General features: G+C 44.6%; 1 protein-coding gene across 2 annotated transcripts in view; it reads left to right on the forward strand.

Annotated features, from left to right (window-relative positions):
• FAM193A (family with sequence similarity 193 member A) overlaps positions 1–24,947 on the forward strand; it is a 201,302-nt gene that overhangs the window by 60,451 nt on the left and 115,904 nt on the right. For both annotated transcript variants that reach the window (XM_064286156.1, XM_064286155.1), the window contains exon 2: positions 16,819–17,061. In XM_064286156.1, coding sequence (XP_064142226.1) covers positions 16,837–17,061 — 225 coding nt within the window. In that variant the 5' untranslated portion in view covers positions 16,819–16,836. The remainder of the gene's footprint in view (positions 1–16,818; positions 17,062–24,947) is intronic.

Raw genomic sequence — 24,947 nt, forward strand, 5'->3', positions numbered from 1 at the left:
ATTCAATAAGTCCATGTTGTTAGGTGCCGTGGAGTCAATTCTGACTCATAGTGTGACCCTACGTACAAGAGAACAAAACGCTGCCCAGTCTCGCCTCATTCTCACAATCGTTGTTATGCTTGAGTCCATTGTTGCAGCCACTGTGTCACTCCATCTCGTTGGGGATCTTCCAGTTCTTCGCTTACTGGAGTAAGTCCATAGACAGCGACTTTCGGAAAAACATGGTGTATCAGTATGAGTCCAATCTGGAGACTAAACCATACAGTAATTTAAACAGGTTAAGTTTGAAGCCCTGGTGGTGCAGTGGTTAAGAGCTTGGCTGCTCACCAAAAGGTGGGTAGTTTGAATCTACCAGCCTCTACCTATGGAAAGTTCTGCCCTGTCCTATAAGGTTGCTGTGAGTCAGAATTGACTTGACAGCAATGAGTTTTTTCTTTTATTTTGTTTTCAGTTTAATGTATAAAGAGTTAATAATCCATGATAGGAAAATTAACTGTAAACTGGAATAATAACCCTAAAGGATATTGTAAAGTTGGGGGAGAGTACCCAAGGTAGGACAAATTTAGAAGGGTGCTTCTCCCCAAGGCTAGCTAGCGTTCAGACTTTGTGGGAGAAAGTATAGTTGCAGTCTACTGCTTGGCTGGGTTTCTTACTATGTTTTCTTCTATAAGTTTTATAATTTCAGGTTTTACTTGTAAGTCTATGATCCATTTTGAGTTAATTTTTGCATATGGTGTGAGATATCCGCCATATGGGTATCCCGTTGTATATCATCTATGGAAAAGCCTGTCTTTTCTTCATTGAGTTACCTTGTCCCTTCGTCAAAAACTGATTTATTTTGAGAAAAAATTTTGTTGTTATATATTCGAAAAATGTATAAAATGAGTGTATAGCTTTGTGACTTATTTATTTTTCACTATTATGGGGTTTATTAGGGAAGCAACAGGTTACAGTTCAGGCTCAGGAACACTCAGGATAATTCTTGCATCAGAACAGCCTCTTCCCAGCTGTGCTTATAGACACATCTCTTTCTGTCCCCTTGGCCTCTGCCCTACTCAGGCAAGTGTTACAAAGCTCTTTTAGCTCCACCAGTAAGTGCCCAGAGGCACCCCACTCTGTCAGTAGGCCTCAACCCCAATGTGATTTATTTTTTAAAATAATATTTTGTTGACATTTTGGTGAAAGTTTACACAAGGTTGGTTCCCAGTTGATAGTTTCCACACATATTGTTCAGTGACATTAGTTACATTTATCTCATTGTGTCAATATTCTCTTTAATTGTGTTCTGCTTGTTCCATTTCCAGTGCTCTGACTTCCTTGTCCCCTCATCTTCTCGTCTTTGCTTTTGAGTAGTTGTTGGTCTTTTGGTCTGATAGAGATGGTTTTTAAGTAGGTCACCGATCTTAAGAGTAATATCCTTTATTTTGCGTGCCACTCTGGTAACCTCAGGAGGTAAGTCTTGGTTCTAGTTTTAAAGAGGGTCTCAGGGTGATAGTCTCAGAGAGTCCTCTGTTCTCTACTGTTCCAATTTGTTTGGCTTTTTTCTTTTCTGTTTTTAAGAATTTGTGTTCTGCTTCATATTTTTCTCTTATTCTGTCCGTCACCATCTATTGTGACCCTGGCCAGAAAGGTCATTGGTAGCTGGACACCATCTAGTTTCTTTGGTTTCAGGGTAGATGAGGTCATGGCTCGGAAAGACTTGTTTCTTCTTTGAGCATTTGTTAACTTTCTTACTCTTTCGCTCCTGGCGAGTAGGGATCAGTAGTTGTATCTTAGATAGCTGCTCACAGCTTTTAAGACCCCAGACACTACTCGCTTCACTAGGATGCAGAACGTGGTTTTTGTGGATTATGTTATGCCAGTTGACTTGCATTGTCCCATGAGACCATGGTCCTAAGCTTTCAAACCCAGAAAACCAACCTTGGAAGGTGTTTGGTTTCAATGAATACGTGTGCTTGTACCCACATACATGTATTTATATGCACCTGTGTATACTCTGGAGACCCTGCTGGCATAGTGGTTAAGAGCTACAGCTGCTAACCATAAAAGGTTGGCAGTTTGAATCTACCAGGCACTCCTTGGAAACCCTATAGGGCAGTTCTACTCTGTCCTGTAGGGTTGCTGTGAGTCGGAATTGACTTGACAGCAATGGGTTTGATTTCTGGTTTGGTTTAGGGTACCTAGCTGAAAGGTCAGTGATTCAAACCCACCACCTGCTCCATGGGAGAAAGATGTGACAGTCTGATTCTGTAAATATTATAGTCTTGGAAACCCTATGGGGAAGTTCACCTCTGTTCTATAGGGTTGCTATGAGTCAAAATAAACTTAACGGCACTGAGTTTTGTTTGGTTGGGTAGGGTATATATGTACGACAAAGTAAAGTAATATAATGAAACGTGCAAAGAGTTAGAAAACCAAAGGGAAGAACACGCTCGGCATATCTCAAGCTGAAAGAGCTGAAGAAAAAATTCAAGCCTCAAGTTGGAATATGGAAAGATTCTCTACGGGCAAAATGTTAAATGACGCAGGAAGTGTCAAAAGAACATGGAAGAAATACACAGAGTCATTATACCAGAAAGAATTGGTCAATGTTCAGCCATTTCAGGAAGTAGCGTGTGATCAAAAACAATGATATTGAAAGGAAGAAGTCCAAGATCAACTGAAGACATTGGTGGAAAACAAGGCTCCAGAAATTGATGGAATACCGATTGAGGTGTTTCAAAAAAGAGATGCAACATTGGAAGTGCTCACTTGTCCAGGCAAAGAAATTTGGAAGACAGCTACCTGGCCACCTAATTGGAAGAGACCATTTTTGTGCCCATTCCAAAGAAAGGTGATCCAACAAAATGTGGAGATTTTCCAACAATATCATTAATATCACATACAGGTGAATTTTGCTGAAGATCATTCAAAAGCAGTTGCAGCAGTTCATCAACATGGAACTGCCAGGAATTCAAGCCTGATTCCAAAGAAGATGTTGAACAAGGGATATCATACCTGATGTCAGATGGATTTTGACTGAAAGCAGAGAATACCAGAAAGTGTTTTACTGACTATGCAAAAGCATTTGACTGTGTGGATCATAACAAATTATGGATAACATTGCAAAGAATGGGAATTTCAGAACACTTAATTGTGCTCTGAGCAACCTGTGCATATACCAAGAGGTGGTCGTTCGAACAGAACAAGGGGATACTGCCTGGTTTAAAATCAGGAAAGGTGTGTGTCAGGGTTGTATCCTTTCACTGTAGTTATTCAATCTGTATGCTGAGCAAATAATTTGAGAAGCCAGACTTTATGAAGAAGAAAGGGGCATCAGGATTGGAGGAAATTCATTAATAACCTGTGATAAGCAGTTGATACAACCTTGCTTGCTGAAAGTGAAGAGGACTTGAAGCGCTTACTGATGAAGATCAAAGACCACAGCCTTCAGTATGGATTACACCTCAACATAAAGAAAACAAAAATCCTCATAACTGGACCAATAAGCAACATCATGATAAACGGAGAAAAGATTGAAGTTGTCAAGGATTTTCTTTTACTTGGATCCGCAATCAGTGCCCGTGGAAGAAGCATTCAGAAAATCAAGTAACGTATTACATTGGGCAAATGTACTCCAAAAGACCTCTTTAAAGTGGTTGGGTTTAATTCTGAATTCTCAATTCTGTTCCACTGGTCTGTGTGTCTGTTGTTGAACCCATACCAGGCTATTTTGATACAGTGGGTGTATAGTATGTTTTGCTATCAGGGAGTGTGAGGCCTCTTGCTTTGTTCTTTTTCTTCAATATTGCTTTGGCTTTTCGGAATTTTTTCCCTTCCGTATGAAGTTGGTCACTAGCTTTTCCATTTCAGTAAAGAATGTTGTTTGGATTTATATTGGGACTGCATTTTGTCTGTAGATCCCTTTAGGTAGAATTGACATTTTTACTGTATTGTTGTTGTTAGGTGCTGTTGAATTGGTTCTGACTCACAGCAACCCTCTGCACAACAGAATGAAACACTGCCTAGTCCTGTGCCATCCTCACAATTCTTGCTATGCTTGAGCCCATTGTGGCAGCCACTGTGTCTCCATCCATCTCGTTGAGGGTCTTCCTCTTTTTCGCTGTCCCACTTCTCTACCAAGCACGGTGTCCTTCTCCAGGGACTGATCCCTCCTGATAACATGTCCAAAGTATGTGAGACGTAGTCTCGCCATCCTTGCTTCTAAGGAGTGTTCTGGTTGTACTTCTTTCAAGACAGATTTGTCCATTCTTTTGGCAACCCATGGTATATTCAATATTCTTCTCTAGCACCGCAATTCGAAGGTGTCAGTTCTTCTCTGATCTTCCTTATTCATTGTCTACCTTTCACATGCGGTGAGGTAATTGAAAACACCATGGCTTGGGTCAGGCGCACCTTAGTCTTCAAGGTGACGTCTTTGCTTTTCAACACTTTAAAGAGGTCTTTTGCAGCCGATTTGCCTCATGCAATATGTCATTTGATTTCCTGACTGCTGCTTCCATGGACATTGATTGTGGATCCAAGGAAAGTGAAATCCTTGACAACCTCAGTCTTTTCTCCTTTTATCATGATGTTGCTCATGGGTCCAGTTGTGAGGATTTTTGTTTTATGTTGAGGTGTAATCCATCCTGAAGGCTGTGGTCTTTGAGCTTCATTAGTAAGTGCTTCAAGTCCTCTTCACTTAAAGCAAGCAGGGTTGTATCATCTGCATAACGCAGGTTGTTAATGAATCTTCCTCCAATCCTGATGCCCAGTTCTTCTTCATATAGTTCAACTTCTCGGATTATTTGTTCAGCATACAGCATACAGATACAGCATAAACCATGCAGTATCTCCTTGTTCTGTTCAAATAACTGCTTCTTGATTCATGTACATTTTCCTCGTGACCACAATTAAGTGTTCTGCAATTCCCATTTTGTGCAGTGTTATCCATAATTCGTTATGATTCGTCCGCACAGTCAAATGCCTTGGCGTAGTCAATAAAACACAGGTAAACATCTTTCTGGTATTCTCTGCTTTCAGCCAGGATCTATCTGACATCAGCAGTGATATCCCTGGTTCCACATCCTTTTCTAAATCAGGCTTGAATTTCTGGCAGTTCCCTGTCGATATACTGCTGCAGCCGATTTTGAATGATCTTCAGCAAAATTTGGCTTGCATGTGATATTAATGTTTGATAATTTCCACATTTGAATGGATCACCTTTCTTCAGAATAGGCATAAATATGAATCTCTTCCAGTTGGTTGGCCAGGTAGCTCTCTTCCAAATTTCTCGGCATAGACAAGTGAGCACTTTAGCGCTGCGTCCGTTTGTTGAAACGTCTCCGTTGGTATTCCGTCAATCCTGAGCCTTGTCTTTCATGAGTGCCTTCCGTGCGGCCTGGACGTCTTCCTTCATACAGTCGGTTCCTGATCATAGGCCACCTCCTGAAATGGCTGGACATCGACCAATTCTTTCTGATATAGTGACTCTGTGTTCCTTCCGTCTTATTCTGACGCTTCCTGCATCATTTAATATTTTCCTTGTAGAATCCTTCAGTATTGCAGCTCAAGGCCTGAATTTTTTCCTCAGTTCTTTCAACTTGAGTAATGCCAACCGTGTTTTTCCCTTTTGGTTTTCTATCTCCAGGGCTTTGCACATGCTATCATAATACTTTACTTTGTCTTCTTGAGCTGCCCTTTGAAGTCTGTTCAGCTTTTTTACTTCATGGTTTTTTCCTTTTATCTTAGCTACTCGATATTCAAGAGCTAGTTTCAGAGTCTCTTCTGACATCCATTTAGGTCTTTTCTTTCTTTCCTGTCTTTTTAATGACCTCTTGCTTTCTTCATGGATGATGTCCTTGATGTCATTCCACAACTCGTCTGGCCTTCGATCATTAGTGTTCAACGTGTCAAATCCGTTCTTGAGATGGTCTCTAAATTCAGGTGGGATATACTCAAGATTGTACTTTGGCTCTCGTGGACTTGTTCTAATTTTCTTCAGTTTAAACTTGAACTTGCATATGAGCAGTTGATGGTCTGATTCACAGTGCGCCCCTGGGCTTGTTCTGACTGATGATATTGGGCTTTTCCATTGTCTCTTTGCACAGGTGTAGTTGATTTGATTCCTGTGTATTCTACCTCGTGAGATCCATGTGTATAGTTGTCCTTTATGTTGGTGATAAAAGGTATTTTTAATGAAGAAGTCATTGGTCTTGCAAAATTCTATCATATGATCTCCAGCATCATTTCTATCACCAAGCCCGTATTTTCTGACTACCGATCCATATTCTTTGTTTCCAGCTTTCTTACTCCGATCACCAGTAGTTGTCAATGCATCCTGATTGCATGTTCGATCAATTTCAGACTGCAGAAGTTTGGTAAAAACTTCAGTTTCTTCGTCTTTGGCCTTAGTGGTTTGTGTGTAAATTTGAATAATAGTGGTAATAACTGGTCTTCCTAGTAGGCGCATGGATATTATCCTATCAGTGACAGCATTGTACTTCAGGACAGATTTTGATGACGAATATTACGCCATTCCTCCTCAAGTTGTCATTCCTGGCATAGTAGACTATATGATTGTCCAATTCAAAATGGCCAATATCAGTCCATTTCAGCTCACTAATGCCTAGGATATCGATCTTTATGCATTCCATTTAATTTTTGACGATTTCCAATTTTCCTAGATTCATATTTTGTGTATTTCAGGTTCCGATTATTAATGGATGTTTACAGCTGTTTCTTCTTATTTTGAGTCGTGCCACATCAGCAAATAAAGGTCCTGAAAGCTTGACTCCATCCACGTCACTAAGGTTGAGTCTACTTTGAGGAGGCAGCCCTTCCCCAGTTGTAGTTTGAGTGCCTTCCAGCCTGTGGGGCTCATCTTCTGGCATGGTCCTGCTGCTATTCATAAAGTTTTTATTGGCTAATTCTTTTCAGAAGTAGACCACTGGGTCCTAGTCAGTCTTCGCCTGAAAACTCAGCTCAAACCTGTCCGTCATGGGTGACCCTGCTGGTATTTGAATACTGGGGCATAGCGTCCAGCTTCACAGCAACACAGAGGCTTGTGTGCTGGAAGGTATGCTACTGGTATAGTCAGTCACTATATTAAGTCTTCCAATTGATGAGCACAGGTATCTTTCCAGTTTCGTAGGTCTCTTTTAGTCTTATTTTCTTATTTTGAGTTGTTGAAATGTTTTATCATTTTTATTGTATAAGTCTCTTATGTTCCTCTTTAGGTTAAATCCTGGCTATTGATTTGGGGGCCGTTGTACATGGTATTGCCTGGAGTTCTGAGATCTCAGTCTGAGGTTGTTTTTATTCATTGTTCAGTGGGTTAGTTGCTGTGGGAGTAATTGGGAGCATGCACTCACTTCGCCATCTCTCTCCACCCTTTTGCAACGTATTTTTTTCTAAACTGTCTTGAGACTGTACGCAGCAAAATATACACCAGTTCACCAGTTTCTGTGTGTACAGTCTAGTGATATTGACCCTGTTCTTTTGAGTTGTGCAGCCATTCTCGCCTTCCTCTCTGAGTTTTCCTTCCTCACTGACATGGACTCACTGGCCCCTGAGTTTCCTTTTCTAAGCTTTTGAGTTGCTATTGTCAATTTGATTCCATATAGATAGCTATTAAAAGAGCATAATGTTCAAAGCAGACTTTTTTCTACGAGTTTTTTACTAGTTAAGCTAAACTATTGCTTGGTTGTAAGAAGACTTCATAAAGATTATATCAGAGTAGCAGTTTCAGGGGTTCATCCACCCTTTATGGCTCCAGGAAGTGTGGAGTGCATGAGAACTTGAAAACCTGTTCTGCATTTTCCCCTATTTTGCCAGGATTCTCCTATGGATCTTTTGATCAAAGTGTTCCGTGAGAGCAGCTGGCACCATCCAGGTCTTCGGGCCTCAGGCAGAGGAGGCAGCTGTTCATGGAAGCCACACATTCCATACCCACCTCCTAGTCCTGACTCTCCTTCCTCTGTTGCTTCGGTTGAATAGAGATCAATTGTTGTTCCTTGGATGGCCGTTTGCAAGCTTTTAAGACCCCAGGCACTACTCAACGAATTAGGAGGTAGAATGGAAGTACTAAACATGTTACTGAGCTAATTATCTGGGATGTCCGATGGAACTGTGACCCTAAACCTCCAGACCAAGCAGCCACATCCCATGAGATGTATGGTTGTACGTAAGCAGCCTCAGCAGCTACCCCTCCCTTTTTTTGTCGTCATTATAAATATATCTGTGACACACCTTTTGCCTATTCAACGTTTTACAGACGTGCAACTTATTGACAGCAATTGCAGCAGTTGGCTGTGCAACCCTACCTTAATCAACGTGGTTTTTCATCATTGTTAGCTCCCCTTTGCCCCTCCCTCCCGCTCCGGTAACCACTTATAAGATTTGGTCTGTGTATATCTGCTTTTTCTTTTCTTTTTAGGTAAGTGAGGTCATACTATACTATATATATATATATATTTATGATTGACTTATTTTCCTTAGCATGATGTCTTCAGGCTCCATCCATACCAGCAGTACACCTATCAAAATCAGAACATTACCATGATACAGTATTTGCTTCTAATCCATAGATTCTGTTCCGATTTACCAACTGTCCCAAAATATCCTTAATAGCAAAACCAAAGAAAGGAACTTCCTTCCCCGTTTTCTCTTTTCCTTTGTGGTGCAGAATAAGTCCAGGGTCACAGAGTGCATTCATTGCGATATTTTGTCACGTCTCTCAGTTCCCCTAATTCTGGAAGAGCACCTTAGTCCAGTCGTTCATGACGAGAGCAGGACGACCCTCAGCTTGCGTGTACTTGGTGTTTCCTCATGATCGGTCTCCAGTTTTGTGATTTCGCGGGAGTAGCCCACAAGCAGTGCTGTGGTCTGCGCAGCGCATCCTGGCAGGAGCATAAGGAGATTGATTTGTTCTGTTACAGGCGGTGATAACTATTACCATGTGGTTAAGGTGGGACCTGACTGGCTTTCCACCGTAAAGTCCATAGGAATTTTGTACTTAATAAGTAATTAATATGTCATTTGTAGGGAGATACTTAGAAATCAGTGTAAACATTCTGCTATACTGTAGCTTTTTCATAAGTCTTAGTAGTCCTGCCTCGTTCTTCAAGAGCATTTTGGCTATTCTTGGCCCTTTGTGTTACCATATACGTTTTAGAAGCACTGAAATTGATTTATTTGTATCTGAGCTGATGTGAGTCTTCGGGCTCACAGCTGCCCCCTTCTTGGGAAATTTGCCTTCTGTGAAGGAGCCACCTTCCCCCAGGGGGTTACCCCAGCACCTCCTCCAGTGGCCTGGAGCCAGCCTGTCTGGATATGAATCCCTTACCTGCTGGGACACGTTTCTTAGGCTCCACGCTGGAGTTTCCTCCTCAGTGAAGTAGGGGTAATGAGGGCACTAACAGACAGGTTCGTTTTGCTAGAAAACTCAGAGGTTCCCAGCTTACTGCAGACCCATACAAGTATGTGGTGCAATAGTTAAGTGCCCGTTTGCTAACCGAAAGTTGGTAGTTTGAACCTACGCAGCAACGCTGGGGGGGAAAAGACCTGGTAGTCTATTCCTGTAAGATTACAGCCTAGGAAGCCCTATGGGGCAGTCCTACTCTGTCCTATAGGGTCTCTCTGAGTCAGAATTGACTCGATGGCACACAACAACAGCAACAACTGTGTAGGGCTGCTGTGCTGGTTAGCAACCACTACGTCTATGTAGGAAATGAGCCTGCTCCCAATACTGTGTTTGTTTTTTTTTTTAAAGCTGTTTATGCCCTATCAAAAAAAAAAAAAAAAAAAAAACCCAGTGCTGTCGAGTCGATTCCAACTCACAGCAACCCTATAGGACAGAGTAGAACTCCCGTAGAGTTTCCAAGGAGCACCTGGCGGATTCAAACTGCTGACCCTTTGGTTAGCAGCTGTAGCACTTAACCACTACGCCACCGGGGTTTCCTATGCCCTATAGAAGTTTTAAATTCCTCTTACAAGAAAAATCTTTTATGACTTCTGGGTTTAAAAAAATTAAGCATAATATAGAGAGCTGTTGGCAGGTACAGGTCACTTCCGATTTTCTCACTGCTGCTTTTCCTGTTTATAAATTAATCGTTCCGCGCGCGCTTTTCCGGGCTGGCACTCCCACTCAGTGTGGGACACTTTATTCTTTGTCAGCACTCAGAAGATGCGACAGGGGAGGAATAGTGACACGCCAGTTTTGCACTGCGCGATGGAAGGAACGTAAGCCACGTGTGTAAAGCTTTCTGGTAACTGTGTTATAGAAGTAAGAAGAAGTTGGTATGATCGGTTTTTCCACATGAAATAAAAATAAAAATTATTACTGAGATATCTTACATTCTTCACAGGAAATCTCTGAAACATAGTGTGTCTTTTACACTTACCGTCCACCTCCGTTGGGGCTGCGGCCACATCCAGGTGCTGTGTGGCCGCCGCACGGCGTGAGCAGCTCTAGTCAGTTGTTGGTTTTGTTTTTTTTTAATATGTTAGCTGTTGTGTCAGAGTTGGGGATGAGCTTAAAGGTATCTAAGATTTCTTTTGACTTCGCTTTTTTTGAGTCATGGTACTATTATTGATTGAGATACGAGTATCAGGGTTAAAAATGATAGATTTCAAAGCTATTTGGAGTAAGTTTTTGTTAAACTTTTTAATGTTTATGTATAGTAGTGAGTATTGTTTTTTACAGGTATGATTTTATGCATAACGATGTAACACACTTAATACCAGAACAAAAGCTTAAGCATGTATAAAAGAAAATGCTTTTTTTTTTTTTTTTAATAAAAATACCGATTCCAACTCGTAGTGACCCTGTAGGACAGAGTAGAACTGCCTGCCCCGCAGGGCTTCCAAGGCTGTAGTCTTTGCAGCGCAGACCGCCACACCTTTCTCCCACAGAGCAGCTAGCTGGTGGGTGCTAAGCACCAACCTTTCCCTTAGCAGCAGAGCACTTAACTGTTTCGCCACCAGGGCTCCTTAATTACCTAAGTAAGGTTACTTAATTTTCAAATGTTGCCGTGCCCAGTTTAGGGGTTCTGGTTAAAAACCTGTCCCAGCTCTGTTAGAGTTTTTGTTTCTCTCGTAGTGATTTCTGGGTGTTGCTGCAAAGATGTTAACATCCTGTGCAAAATGATGTTACTGCTGTTTTCAGATACCTGCAGGTTTTGAAGGGGATACAAACTGCAGCCATTTAACCTTAGTAGATTGGTTGTATTTTAAAAATTAGCAAAGAGAAATATGTTATAAATAGGTTATTTCCAGAGCTGTAAGCTTTGTAACAGTCTGATTTGCTGCGGCTGATACAAGTCATTTGTACTCTCGCCGTATGCAGCTCAGACGCAGAGACCTGAAGGATTTTGTAAATAGTTGAAGGGACGATAGCTGTCTTGTCAGATTTCAGAGCAAGGGTGCTAAACTTGCCCTGACACCCTTACTTGTTAGGGGGCTTAGACATTCTCTTCCTCTGCGTGAGGGGCATCAAAACACACAGGGATTATATTATTTCATAGACTTGAAACGTTGCAACTACATTTGCTTAGTAACAGTTAGATGCTTAAAAACATTGTGTATAGCTGTCGTCCTGGCACATGGCAATTGCCAGTATGCCTTCATTAATGCTATTAAAAAAAGAAAACAAAACCAAGTCCATTGGCCTTGAGTTGATTCTGACTCATGGCAACTCCGCGTGTTACGTAGTAGAACTGAGATCCCTAGGTTTTCTTGGCTGTAATCTTTATGGAAGCAGATCACCAGGTTTTTCTTAGATGGTGCCGTGGGGCGGGTTTGAACCACCAACCTTTTGGGTAGTTGCTGAGTGCAAACTGTTTGTGCCACTCAGACCTCAAAAGCCATCCCTATCTATTTCCATAGAACCACTGACGGTTTAATAGCTAGGCTGATGCAGGAGATTAACTTGTAGCAGTAAGAAAAAATGGTTGCAGTTTTATGTTTTTAATATGTAAACTAAAATTAAAAATAAGTCCTAAAGAAAACTTATTTCCGCATTAGCTGTAAAAAGGATGCTACAATAATAATATGAAATCTTTATTAAATTTCTCGGGAACAACCTTAAAATCTGTAAATTACTAAAAATTTACTCTGCCAGATTGCATAAATTATAGATGAAATACTAAACACAGAGTAACTTTGTAGCGCGTCTAATTCACCTTGGATTCTGTTACCAGTTTTTGTAACCAGTTAGAAGGGAACATCGACGTATGATATTTTCAAGCCTATAATTTGCCGGTTGCAAGAGGAAGTACTTAATAAAATTGTGACTCTTACTGGCGGAGAAATCTGAGAGACGGAGTATTCCTGTTAATGATTATTTCACAAGCAGTGTCACTTGCTCAGACTCCGTGTGTTTTGGGAAAACCGAGCTCAGGAAGGGAACAGAACGTGGCAGGTGTTTTACTGACTGCCCGTGAAGCGGCCCCTGGACTTCCCTTCAGCCAGCCAGCCAGCCAGAGGTCACGTATGCAAGTAAGGAAGGGAGACTGTAATTTGAAGTAGGGAGGCAGGACGTGTGTGTGCAGAGCAGCCCAGCCGGGACTGTGCGCCGGCCGGGTGGAGGAGAGGGGCGGGGGCCATGAGTACAGAGCGGGGCCAGGAGGCTTCCGGCGGCCGTGGGCACGCGCCTTACCTCGACTGTGCTGGCGGTCTCACTGGTGTCTGCAGATGCTGGCTCTTTGGATTGTCTGCTTTAGATACTTGCGGTTTATTGTACTTCAGTTATACTTCAGTAAAGCTGTAGAATTAAAAAAACAATGTAATATGTATATTCGCAGCTCCCATTTAGCCCAAGTTCATTAGAAAACCAGTCACACTGTAGAGCGTTGGTATCGGGTAAATTTGATTTTTAGCCAGGTACTAGGAGACCTGGTGGCACGACCATTAAGCACTGGGCTGCCAAACAGAATGTCAGCGGTTTGAACCTATCAGTGACCCCACAGGAGAAAGACCAGGCTCCTATAAAGATTACAGCATGGAAAACCCTGTAGGGTGGTTCTACTCTGTCATGTGGGGTTATTAGGAGTTGAAGTTGACTCAGTGGCGCCTAACAACAACAACAACATTAGTTGCATACAAACGTGTGCATACTTAAATTCGTAACCTGTTACTTGCTTGTCTGAAAAAGATACGGCGAGTAGAATTCTAGCCCTCTCGAGGGCAAGCTTCGTACATGAGCGCAGTGGTCAAGCCTTGGACTTTTGCTTACATTCAGAGCCTTGTCTGCCCTCCCTCCCTCCCTGAGCGATCTCCTCTGGTCCCATGGCTTTAGAGATCATGTGTACCGGTGATTTTCAATTCATACATCCAGCTGTATGTAGCCTATGCCCTGAGTTTCTTACTCATGCAAATAAAAAAAAAAAAAGGCTCCATCTTGTTGGATGTTTAATAAGCATTTCATCCTTAGGGTAGCCAAAGCAAACCCTTGGTTCCCGCCACCGCCTCATCTCCAGTATCTCTGTTTTGGCACCTCCGTGGCTGGGGACACCCCCTGAAGTATTCGCTGCCCTTGTTCCATCCCCGAGTCCTGTGGCTGTACCTCACAACTGTCCTGAGGCTGACCGCTCTTCTTCCAGCCGAAACCACCCCAATCTTCTGCCTGGGTAGAATTCTAAGCCTTGCTTAGAGCTTTGCCTCCCCAAAGTCCGTTTTCATACAACAAAGTTTCCTTTTCACCTGAAAATTGGGTCATGCTATCCCCCTTCTTGGAAACCTTGAAACCTCATCGCAGGACCCACAGCCTGGGTGACCTGGCCCCACCTGCCCGTCTGTGCTGGCAGCTCCTGCCCCCTCCTCCCCTTGGTCCTGTTCCTTGCGTTGCCCCAGTGCACTGGGTGGTCTCTATGCTTTTGGACTGCTTCTCCTTGGCAGCCCTCTGTGGCTGCCCTTCCCGTCCGGCCCTGGGGCTCATCATGGCTTCACGCTCGTTACACCCACCGCTGGTGGACAGCGCCTGGCTCCACCTGTGTTTGGCGTATCGTGACCCCTCTGGAATGAAGGCCGGAGCAGGAGCTTTGTTTTCACCACTGTTGCATCCCTGTCATCTGATTCAAAAGAGTGCCCGGCACATAGTGTCTTTCAGTGTTTTTTGAAGGGGTCTTCCTCATCTCAGTTACTGGTGCCTGCGTTGTTCCAGCGTTGTTCCAGGTCTCAGCCTGAGAACCTTGGAGTGGTCCTTCACTCTCCTCATTTCTTGATCGCTGATGATCTTGTCAGCTCTTCCTTCAGAATATACCCAACATCTGGCTGCTGCTTTTTGCTGCCCTGGTTGAGCCACCACCTCCCTGCTCCTGACTGCAGATACCTCATCCTCCTTCCTTTCTCCCATTTGGTCTCTTTACACACAGCCACTCCTCAGCTCCAGGGGCTCTCGCCCTGTCCCCCCATTTCACCTACTTCTCCCTCCTTGTCCGCTCCGCTCTTCCCCCCAGGTATCTGTGCAGCTTCCTCCCTCACTCCAGGTGTCTCTTCAAGTCATCTTCTCAAGGAGGTCCTCGTGGGTCACCCCACTTCTAAAAGGACACCTCCCCAGCCCCAGATGTTCGTGTTCCCCTCCCTGCTTTGGGTTTTTGTCCTTAGGAGTTAGCACTATCTAATATTCTGTATTTTGTATTTATTTGTCTTAATTATTTTCTTTGCCTTTGCCAAGGATGTTGGCTCTACAGGGGCAGGATCTTTGTCTTACTCATGGTGTCCCCAGTGCCTGGAGCAGTGTCTGGCATGTGGCCAGCTCCCAGTACTGACTGACAGCGTGAACAAACAGATAAGACCCGAGCTGAGTGCTCTCAAGTTGGCTCTGGCTCTCACCGTATGACTTCAGGTGTGGGGACTTGTGTGGTGGTGTAGCTCAGCATCTCCTCTGTGGGCAGAAAGGCAGCCTAGAGAGGCCTCATAGCTGTTACGTTGGTGATGGGGGCTGATGTCTGGGACTGGGGGAAGGAGATGGCTTTACATAGAGTTGAATCAGGCTGATTCTTTGTCATGATTTAGACTCCTCTGATCTGTTGGTATGGAGGAGGACATCTGCTCCCTGGTACTCTGTGGCTTGGGGAGCAGCCTTGTGCTTTCTAGAACATGGCTGTGAGGTAATTCCCAGTTCTCTTCCCTTTGGCCTCTGACGTATGTGTGACTGCTGAGCTGGCTTCATTTACCCCGTAGAGCCCTGGCACATATGATGCAAGTCCAGCAGTTTTGAGCGCTGGTTTGTAGAAACACGTAGAAATAGATGTGAAAGTCTGGGAGTCTTCGTGGTGCTGTCGTTGATTCTTTCAATCGCTCATTCACTCCTTCGGCCTCATGTCTGAGTACCTGCCCTCTGTGACCAACACTTTGAGGTGTAGCAGTATAGCCTGGGGTTCACATGTGGCGTTCTCAGCTGTGTGCACGCTTGGTTGACATCCAGGTGAACAAGCGCAGTCAGAGCACGTGTTCCAGTGCCAGTGACCTGAGGAGAGGAAGTGAGCGAGTGGCTGGGGACACACCAAGAGACTGGCTGGACAGGGTTGTTAGACGTTGGAGGAGCCACTGGCTGGAGCTGTAGACTTTGTCCAACCCCTGCCATTCTAGCCAGAAAGCCTGGGCTCAAGGTCCTCTCTGCCGTTCCACTTGAGGGTACTGCAGTAGGGGTACCCCAGATGGTGACAGACAAAGAGAGGCTTTCTGCCATGGCGCCCTGCCAGAGGACACTGGCTCTGCGCGTTCTTCCCCTCCGCCCTTAGAATGCAGAGCAGGTGTTCTGTTTGGGAAGGCCGTGCCTGCTCTGAATGGTGTCACCCAGGTGACAGCGGGGTTTTTCCTGTGGGGGCAAGGCAGTGCTGGGTCATCCTGGGTCATGCTAATTTAGGCTAAAATCGGCCCCACTGCTTACTAGCCCTGTGACTTCAGGCAGGTTTCCAAGCCTGTGAACTGCACTTTCTTCTTTTTAAGGCTAATTTCAGTTTTCTGATAGGGTAGTTGATAATCTTTTGGGGAGGACCTAGGGTTATAATCTTGTCTCTTCTTCCTGGCTCTGAGGCCCCTACCTCGCCATTACCCCTAGCCTGTGGCTGAGGACCTACTGGAAAAAGTAGACATTGAGATCCGATGGCCAGAGCTGAATTCAGAGTTTCTACTGCTGAGCCTGGGAGGGGGGCTACATGGATGATGGGCCACAGTCAGGTCCCTGGACATCCATCTGGAATCCAGAGCTTGGACAGCCCATCTGATTGCGTTTGGATCTGCAGACACACTTAGCCTGGACTACTGCCTCAGGTCCATGCCCTCGTGTGCAGATCCTTCTAGAATGGCTGCTTTCTAACCTCACTGGTGATAAAAAGTACTGGTGCTTTTGGGTCGATGAGGCTGGCAGTGTCCAGCATGTGGCAGGAAGTGATACAGAAATCTAGGTGAGGGGATTCACTGGACTATTTCCTAGCTCCTACTAGGGTTTTCTTTATGGCGTTACTATCTTACTTGAAGTATTACCAGTTTCTAGAACACTAAACCCATCGCTGTTGAGTTGATTCCGACTCTCAGCGACCCTGTAGGGCAGGGTAGAGCTGCCCTGCAGGGCTTCCAAGGCTGTCGTCTTTACAGAAGCAGACTGCTACACCTTTCTCTCACGGAGCCGCTGGTAGATTTGAAGCGCCAATCTTTGGGTTGGCAGCTGAGCACTTCACCACTGTGCCACCAGTTGTATCCAATAAGCTCCCTATTTTGTGTTTTATGTAAACATACGTGTGGGTTTTAATTTTAGAACTCTATGTGGTACTTTTTAAGGATCTTGGGTTCGTGGATCCCGTTTTGAAAATGGAACCTTTTTTTCTTCTGTTTCAGACTCCTTTTAGTTTCGGAATGAACCACAGAACACCACCCTACCCCGCTGGGGATTACTGTCTTCTGTGCAGAAGTGAACGGAAGGACTCTTCATTCCTGGAGAGTGGGATTAAGACCGCGAGTAAGCTGGCCCTCTCCATGGCCCCCAAAGGCAGCAATGTGCTGCACCTGCCGCTGTGGGTGTGCCCAGACTGCCGGCGGACGGTGGAGAAGGAGGAGAGGCAGGGCCTCGACCAGACTGCGGTGAGTCGGCAGCAGGTAGCAGAGCGTGGTGAGAGCGCATTCAGCTGCTTCTCATCCTTTCAGTGACATCCTTAATTGGCCAGGGAAATAAATTTGGTTTTGCTTTCTGGAACTCCCTCCTGCACCATTTCTCAGACCCTTGCTCCACCCACTGGGAAGTTCTTCCTGGGCCAGACACAACTTTGTCAGCAAGCTGTGGGGTACCCGTAAAAAACCCATTCCCGTCGAGTCGATTCCGACTCTAAGCAACTCTATAGGTCAGAGTAGAACTGCCCCATAGAGTTTTCAAGGAGCAGCTGGTGGATTTAAACTGCTGGCGTTTTGGTTAGCGGCCGTAGGTCATTGTAGCTCTTAACCACTGTGCCACCAGGGCTCCAAAGGCACAAAGGGGGCACAGAGGGGGCTTTTAGCTTTTTCCTCTGGTCTGGACTGAGGGTTTGTTACCTTGAACAATACAGTTTCCTCAAAAGCTAGTGGACTTTCCATGTATTTCCAAAAATAAGACCAAACCCTAATGTCAAGTCGATTCCAACTCATAACGATCCTGTAGGACACAGCAGAACTGCCCCATAGGGTTTCCAAGGAGTGAGTGGTGGATTTGAACTGCCCACCATTTAGTTAGCAGCCGAGCTCTGAACCACTGTGCTACCAGGGCTCCCTCATGTATTTCCTTCTAGTCAATTCCATGTGTTATCAACTCAACTGAAATTCTTTCCCTGATGCCATTCTCGAGTTTGTTTTTTGTTTTCCTTCTTTCCTTGATCCCTTGCCCCAGTTTAACGGAGGCCACCTCTAGGCCATTAAGCTTGCGTGAGAAGACCAGATCCTCAATGTGATGTTTTGATACAGACCAAGTCTTCGTGTGCCCTTGTTCCAAAGTCTTCCAGATCTCCTATTTGGGTTTTAGGAGGAGTTGGTTTTGCAACCATTTGAGGCCCCATATTCGAAGGCTCTTCGGTTCCCTTTGGTTTTTGCTGGGTTAGTCTCTTTCTTCTAGTTCCTTGCAAAATGCAACCAATAACAACCAGCACATGCTACTAGTGTTTCCTAACCGGGTAGTGCTAGCCAAGTTAGTCCTAGTGGGGCTCTGTCTTTCTGGAGTCATCTATGTTTCCCTGCTACCTGCCAGCCAGCTGCTAAGCCACTGGCTCATGGCTTTAGTTTTCCTTAAGGCAGCACCCAATTCCAGTGGCCAGTTTCTGTGGTCATTAAAGTAACACTAACTTGCCTTAGTACCTAAACCCTGAGATCTCTTTGCTTATTAAAATAGAAATTGATTTCTCACTCAGCCCCTTCTCACCTGCCCCCTTTTTTTTTTATCTCTGGCACCCTGTATTCATTTTGCTTCTCTTCCTTTTCACTGGACTATAAACACCAGGAGGGCAGCAATTTTTGTCTGTTACCAAGAACAGTGCCTGGTCTGGGATATATTAGGCATTCAGAATATTTGATGAATAAGTAAATGAATGGCCAAAGAATGAGTGGACCCTGAAATTCTCCTCATTAATCCCTTAGGAAGTTGACATAAAAACCCATTGCTGTTGAGTTAATTCCTCCTCGTAGTGACCCGGTAGGAAAGAGTAGTTTCCAAGGTTGTCAACTTTACAGAGGAGAACAGTGGTGGCGTAGTGGTTAAGAGCTGTGGCTGCTAACCAAACGATCAGCAGTTCAAATCCACGGGGTGCTTCTTGGAAACTCTGGGACAGTTCTGCTCTGTCTCGTAGGGTTGCTGTGAGTCGGAATCGACTTGATGGCAGTGGGTTTGGTGTTGTGATCTTTACAGAAGCAGACTGCCCCATCTCCCCCATGGAGCAGCTGGCAGGTTCAAACCACCAGCCTTTCTGGTTAGCAGCTGAGCATGCTTACCGCTGCGCCGCCAGAGCTCCCTAGAAAGACGGCATAGTCGGTCCTAAATGTTCTTACCTGAACATCGTTTTGCTTTATCATTCTCCTATTCTGATTTCGTTTACTTTCTGTATTTGATCTTTTCCCCGTTGTTTCATAGAAGGCTGCTCAATATTATTTAAATTCACTTCGATTAGCATTCCTGAGTCTTTCTGCCGACTAATGGATTTTGTTTTCTTCGTTTCCTAAACTTTATTGCCTTTTCTTCTGTTTACTGTCCTACTCTCATGTTTTAGCCTGAGTGTACCCCTGGGGAGGCGATGGTATTGCTCACCCTGGTGTCCGAGGCAGGGACACTGCCTGGTTTCCTGTCACTGGGCTCTCCGCTTATCCTGGGTAATGGATTGTCTGTCAAGTGAGGCCTTCTCTCCTCACCAGATACAACCTCAGGGACCACAGAGGGGTAGCACTGACCTGTATTTGTAGACTGAGACCTTCTGTTACTTTTGTAAAATTGGCTTCTTTATTCTATTTGGTTAAAACTGCTGGCCTGTTTTTTTTTTTTTTTTTAATAAATGATATATAATTTGCATTTAGCAAAATTTATGTAAGTATCCAGTTCACTGAGTTATGACAAGTGTGTACAGTCATGTAGACACCACTACCACAGTCAAGACCGCGCTAGTATACAGTCATGGAAACAACCAGTACCACAGTCAAGACCGCGCCAGTATACAGTCATGGAAACAACCAGTACCACAGTCAAGACCGCGCTAGTATACAGTCATGGAAACAACCAGTACCACAGTCAAGACCGCGCCAGTGTACAGTCATGGAAACAACCAGTACCACAGTCAAGACCGCGCCAGTGTACAGTCATGGAAACAACCAGTACCACAGTCAAGACCGCGCCAGTGTACAGTCATGGAAACAACCAGTACCACAGTCAAGACCGCGCCAGTGTACAGTCATGGAAACAACCAGTACCACAGTCAAGACCGCGCTAGTATACAGTCATGGAAACAACCAGTACCACAGTCAAGACCGCGCTAGTATACAGTCATGGAAACAACCAGTACCACAGTCAAGACCGCGCCAGTGTACAGTCATGGAAACAACCAGTACCACAGTCAAGACCGCGCCAGTATACAGTAACGGAAACAATCACTGCCACAATTAAGACTACGTTAGTATATAGTCATGTAGACACCACTACCACAGTCAAGACCGCGCTAGTATACAGTAACGGAAATGTCACTGCCACAATTAAGACTACGTTAGTATATAGTCATGTAGACACCACTACCACAGTCAAGACCGCGCTAGTATACAGTAACGGAAATGTCACTGCCACAATTAAGACTACGTTAGTATATAGTCATGTAGACACCACTACCACAGTCAAGACCGCGCTAGTATACAGTCATGGAAACAACCAGTACCACAGTCAAGACCGCGCTAGTATACAGTAACGGAAATGTCACTGCCACAATTAAGACTACGTTAGTATATAGTCATGTAGACACCACTACCACAGTCAAGACCGCGCTAGTATACAGTCATGGAAACAACCAGTACCACAGTCAAGACCGCGCTAGTATACAGTCATGGAAACAACCAGTACCACAGTCAAGACCGCGCTAGTATACAGTAACGGAAATGTCACTGCCACAATTAAGACTACGTTAGTATATAGTCATGTAGACACCACTACCACAGTCAAGACCGCGCTAGTATACAGTCATGGAAACAACCAGTACCACAGTCAAGACCGCGCTAGTATACAGTCATGGAAACAACCAGTACCACAGTCAAGACCGCGCCAGTATACAGTAACGGAAATGTCACTGCCACAATTAAGACTACGTTAGTATATAGTCATGTAGACACCACTACCACAGTCAAGACCGCGCTAGTATACAGTAACGGAAATGTCACTGCCACAATTAAGACTACGTTAGTATATAGTCATGTAGACACCACTACCACAGTCAAGACCGCGCTAGTATACAGTAACGGAAATGTCACTGCCACAATTAAGACTACGTTAGTATATAGTCATGTAGACACCACTACCACAGTCAAGACCGCGCTAGTATACAGTCATGGAAACAACCAGTACCACAGTCAAGACCGCGCTAGTATACAGTAACGGAAATGTCACTGCCACAATTAAGACTACGTTAGTATATAGTCATGTAGACACCACTACCACAGTCAAGACCGCGCTAGTATACAGTCATGGAAACAACCAGTACCACAGTCAAGACCGCGCTAGTATACAGTCATGGAAACAACCAGTACCACAGTCAAGACCGCGCTAGTATACAGTAACGGAAATGTCACTGCCACAATTAAGACTACGTTAGTATATAGTCATGTAGACACCACTACCACAGTCAAGACCGCGCTAGTATACAGTCATGGAAACAACCAGTACCACAGTCAAGACCGCGCTAGTATACAGTCATGGAAACAACCAGTACCACAGTCAAGACCGCGCCAGTATACAGTAACGGAAATGTCACTGCCACAATTAAGACTACGTTAGTATATAGTCATGTAGACACCACTACCACAGTCAAGACCGCGCTAGTATACAGTAACGGAAATGTCACTGCCACAATTAAGACTACGTTAGTATATAGTCATGTAGACACCACTACCACAGTCAAGACCGCGCTAGTATACAGTCATGGAAACAACCAGTACCACAGTCAAGACCGCGCTAGTATACAGTCATGGAAACAACCAGTACCACAGTCAAGACCGCGCTAGTATACAGTCATGGAAACAACCAGTACCACAGTCAAGACCGCGCTAGTATACAGTCATGGAAACAACCAGTACCACAGTCAAGACCGCGCTAGTATACAGTAACGGAAATGTCACTGCCACAATTAAGACTACGTTAGTATATAGTCATGTAGACACCACTACCACAGTCAAGACCGCGCTAGTATACAGTCATGGAAACAACCAGTACCACAGTCAAGACCGCGCTAGTATACAGTCATGGAAACAACCAGTACCACAGTCAAGACCGCGCTAGTATACAGTAACGGAAATGTCACTGCCACAATTAAGACTACGTTAGTATATAGTCATGTAGACACCACTACCACAGTCAAGACCGCGCTAGTATACAGTCATGGAAACAACCAGTACCACAGTCAAGACCGCGCTAGTATACAGTCATGGAAACAACCAGTACCACAGTCAAGACCGCGCTAGTATACAGTAACGGAAATGTCACTGCCACAATTAAGACTACGTTAGTATATAGTCATGTAGACACCACTACCACAGTCAAGACCGCGCTAGTATACAGTCATGGAAACAACCAGTACCACAGTCAAGACCGCGCTAGTATACAGTCATGGAAACAACCAGTACCACAGTCAAGACCGCGCCAGTATACAGTAACGGAAATGTCACTGCCACAATTAAGACTACGTTAGTATATAGTCATGTAGACACCACTACCACAGTCAAGACCGCGCTAGTATACAGTCATGGAAACAACCAGTACCACAGTCAAGACCGCGCTAGTATACAGTCATGGAAACAACCAGTACCACAGTCAAGACCGCGCCAGTATACAGTAACGGAAATGTCACTGCCACAATTAAGACTACGTTAGTATATAGTCATGTAGACACCACTACCACAGTCAAGACCGCGCTAGTATACAGTCATGGAAACAACCAGTACCACAGTCAAGACCGCGCTAGTATACAGTCATGGAAACAACCAGTACCACAGTCAAGACCGCGCCAGTATACAGTAACGGAAATGTCACTGCCACAATTAAGACTACGTTAGTATATAGTCATGTAGACACCACTACCACAGTCAAGACCGCGCTAGTATACAGTCATGGAAACAACCAGTACCACAGTCAAGACCGCGCTAGTATACAGTCATGGAAACAACCAGTACCACAGTCAAGACCGCGCTAGTATACAGTCATGGAAACAACCAGTACCACAGTCAAGACCGCGCCAGTATACAGTAACGGAAATGTCACTGCCACAATTAAGACTACGTTAGTATATAGTCATGTAGACACCACTACCACGGTCAAGACCGCGCTAGTATACAGTCATGGAAACAACCAGTACCACAGTCAAGACCGCGCTAGTATACAGTCATGGAAACAACCAGTACCACAGTCAAGACCGCGCCAGTATACAGTAACGGAAATGTCACTGCCACAATTAAGACTACGTTAGTATATAGTCATGTAGACACCACTACCACGGTCAAGACCGCGCTAGTATACAGTCATGGAAACAACCAGTACCACAGTCAAGACCGCGCTAGTATACAGTCATGGAAACAACCAGTACCACAGTCAAGACCGCGCTAGTATACAGTCATGGAAACAACCAGTACCACAGTCAAGACCGCGCCAGTATACAGTAACGGAAATGTCACTGCCACAATTAAGACTACGTTAGTATATAGTCATGTAGACACCACTACCACGGTCAAGACCGCGCTAGTATACAGTCATGGAAACAACCAGTACCACAGTCAAGACCGCGCTAGTATACAGTCATGGAAACAACCAGTACCACAGTCAAGACCGCGCTAGTATACAGTCATGGAAACAACCAGTACCACAGTCAAGACCGCGCTAGTATACAGTAACGGAAATGTCACTGCCACAATTAAGACTACGTTAGTATATAGTCATGTAGACACCACTACCACAGTCAAGACCGCGCTAGTATACAGTAACGGAAATGTCACTGCCACAATTAAGACTACGTTAGTATATAGTCATGTAGACACCACTACCACAGTCAAGACCGCGCTAGTATACAGTCATGGAAACAACCAGTACCACAGTCAAGACCGCGCTAGTATACAGTCATGGAAACAACCAGTACCACAGTCAAGACCGCGCTAGTATACAGTAACGGAAATGTCACTGCCACAATTAAGACTACGTTAGTATATAGTCATGTAGACACCACTACCACGGTCAAGACCGCGCTAGTATACAGTCATGGAAACAACCAGTACCACAGTCAAGACCGCGCTAGTATACAGTCATGGAAACAACCAGTACCACAGTCAAGACCGCGCTAGTATACAGTAACGGAAATGTCACTGCCACAATTAAGACTACGTTAGTATATAGTCATGTAGACACCACTACCACAGTCAAGACCGCGCTAGTATACAGTCATGGAAACAACCAGTACCACAGTCAAGACCGCGCTAGTATACAGTCATGGAAACAACCAGTACCACAGTCAAGACCGCGCTAGTATACAGTAACGGAAATGTCACTGCCACAATTAAGACTACGTTAGTATATAGTCATGTAGACACCACTACCACAGTCAAGACTGCGCTAGTATACAGTCATGGAAACAACCAGTACCACAGTCAAGACCGCGCTAGTATACAGTAACGGAAATGTCACTGCCACAATTAAGACTACGTTAGTATATAGTCATGTAGACACCACTACCACAGTCAAGACCGCGCTAGTATACAGTAACGGAAATGTCACTGCCACAATTAAGACTACGTTAGTATATAGTCATGTAGACACCACTACCACAGTCAAGACCGCGCTAGTATACAGTCATGGAAACAACCAGTACCACAGTCAAGACCGCGCTAGTATACAGTCATGGAAACAACCAGTACCACAGTCAAGACCGCGCTAGTATACAGTCATGGAAACAACCAGTACCACAGTCAAGACCGCGCTAGTATACAGTAACGGAAATGTCACTGCCACAATTAAGACTACGTTAGTATATAGTCATGTAGACACCACTACCACAGTCAAGACCGCGCTAGTATACAGTCATGGAAACAACCAGTACCACAGTCAAGTCCGCGCTAGTATACAGTCATGGAAACAACCAGTACCACAGTCAAGACCGCGCTAGTATACAGTCATGGAAACAACCAGTACCACAGTCAAGACCGCGCCAGTATACAGTAACGGAAATGTCACTGCCACAATTAAGACTACGTTAGTATATAGTCATGTAGACACCACTACCACAGTC

The sequence above is a fragment of the Loxodonta africana genome, chromosome 5, assembly GCF_030014295.1.
Source record: "Loxodonta africana isolate mLoxAfr1 chromosome 5, mLoxAfr1.hap2, whole genome shotgun sequence".
Classification (NCBI taxonomy): Eukaryota; Metazoa; Chordata; class Mammalia; order Proboscidea; family Elephantidae; genus Loxodonta; species Loxodonta africana.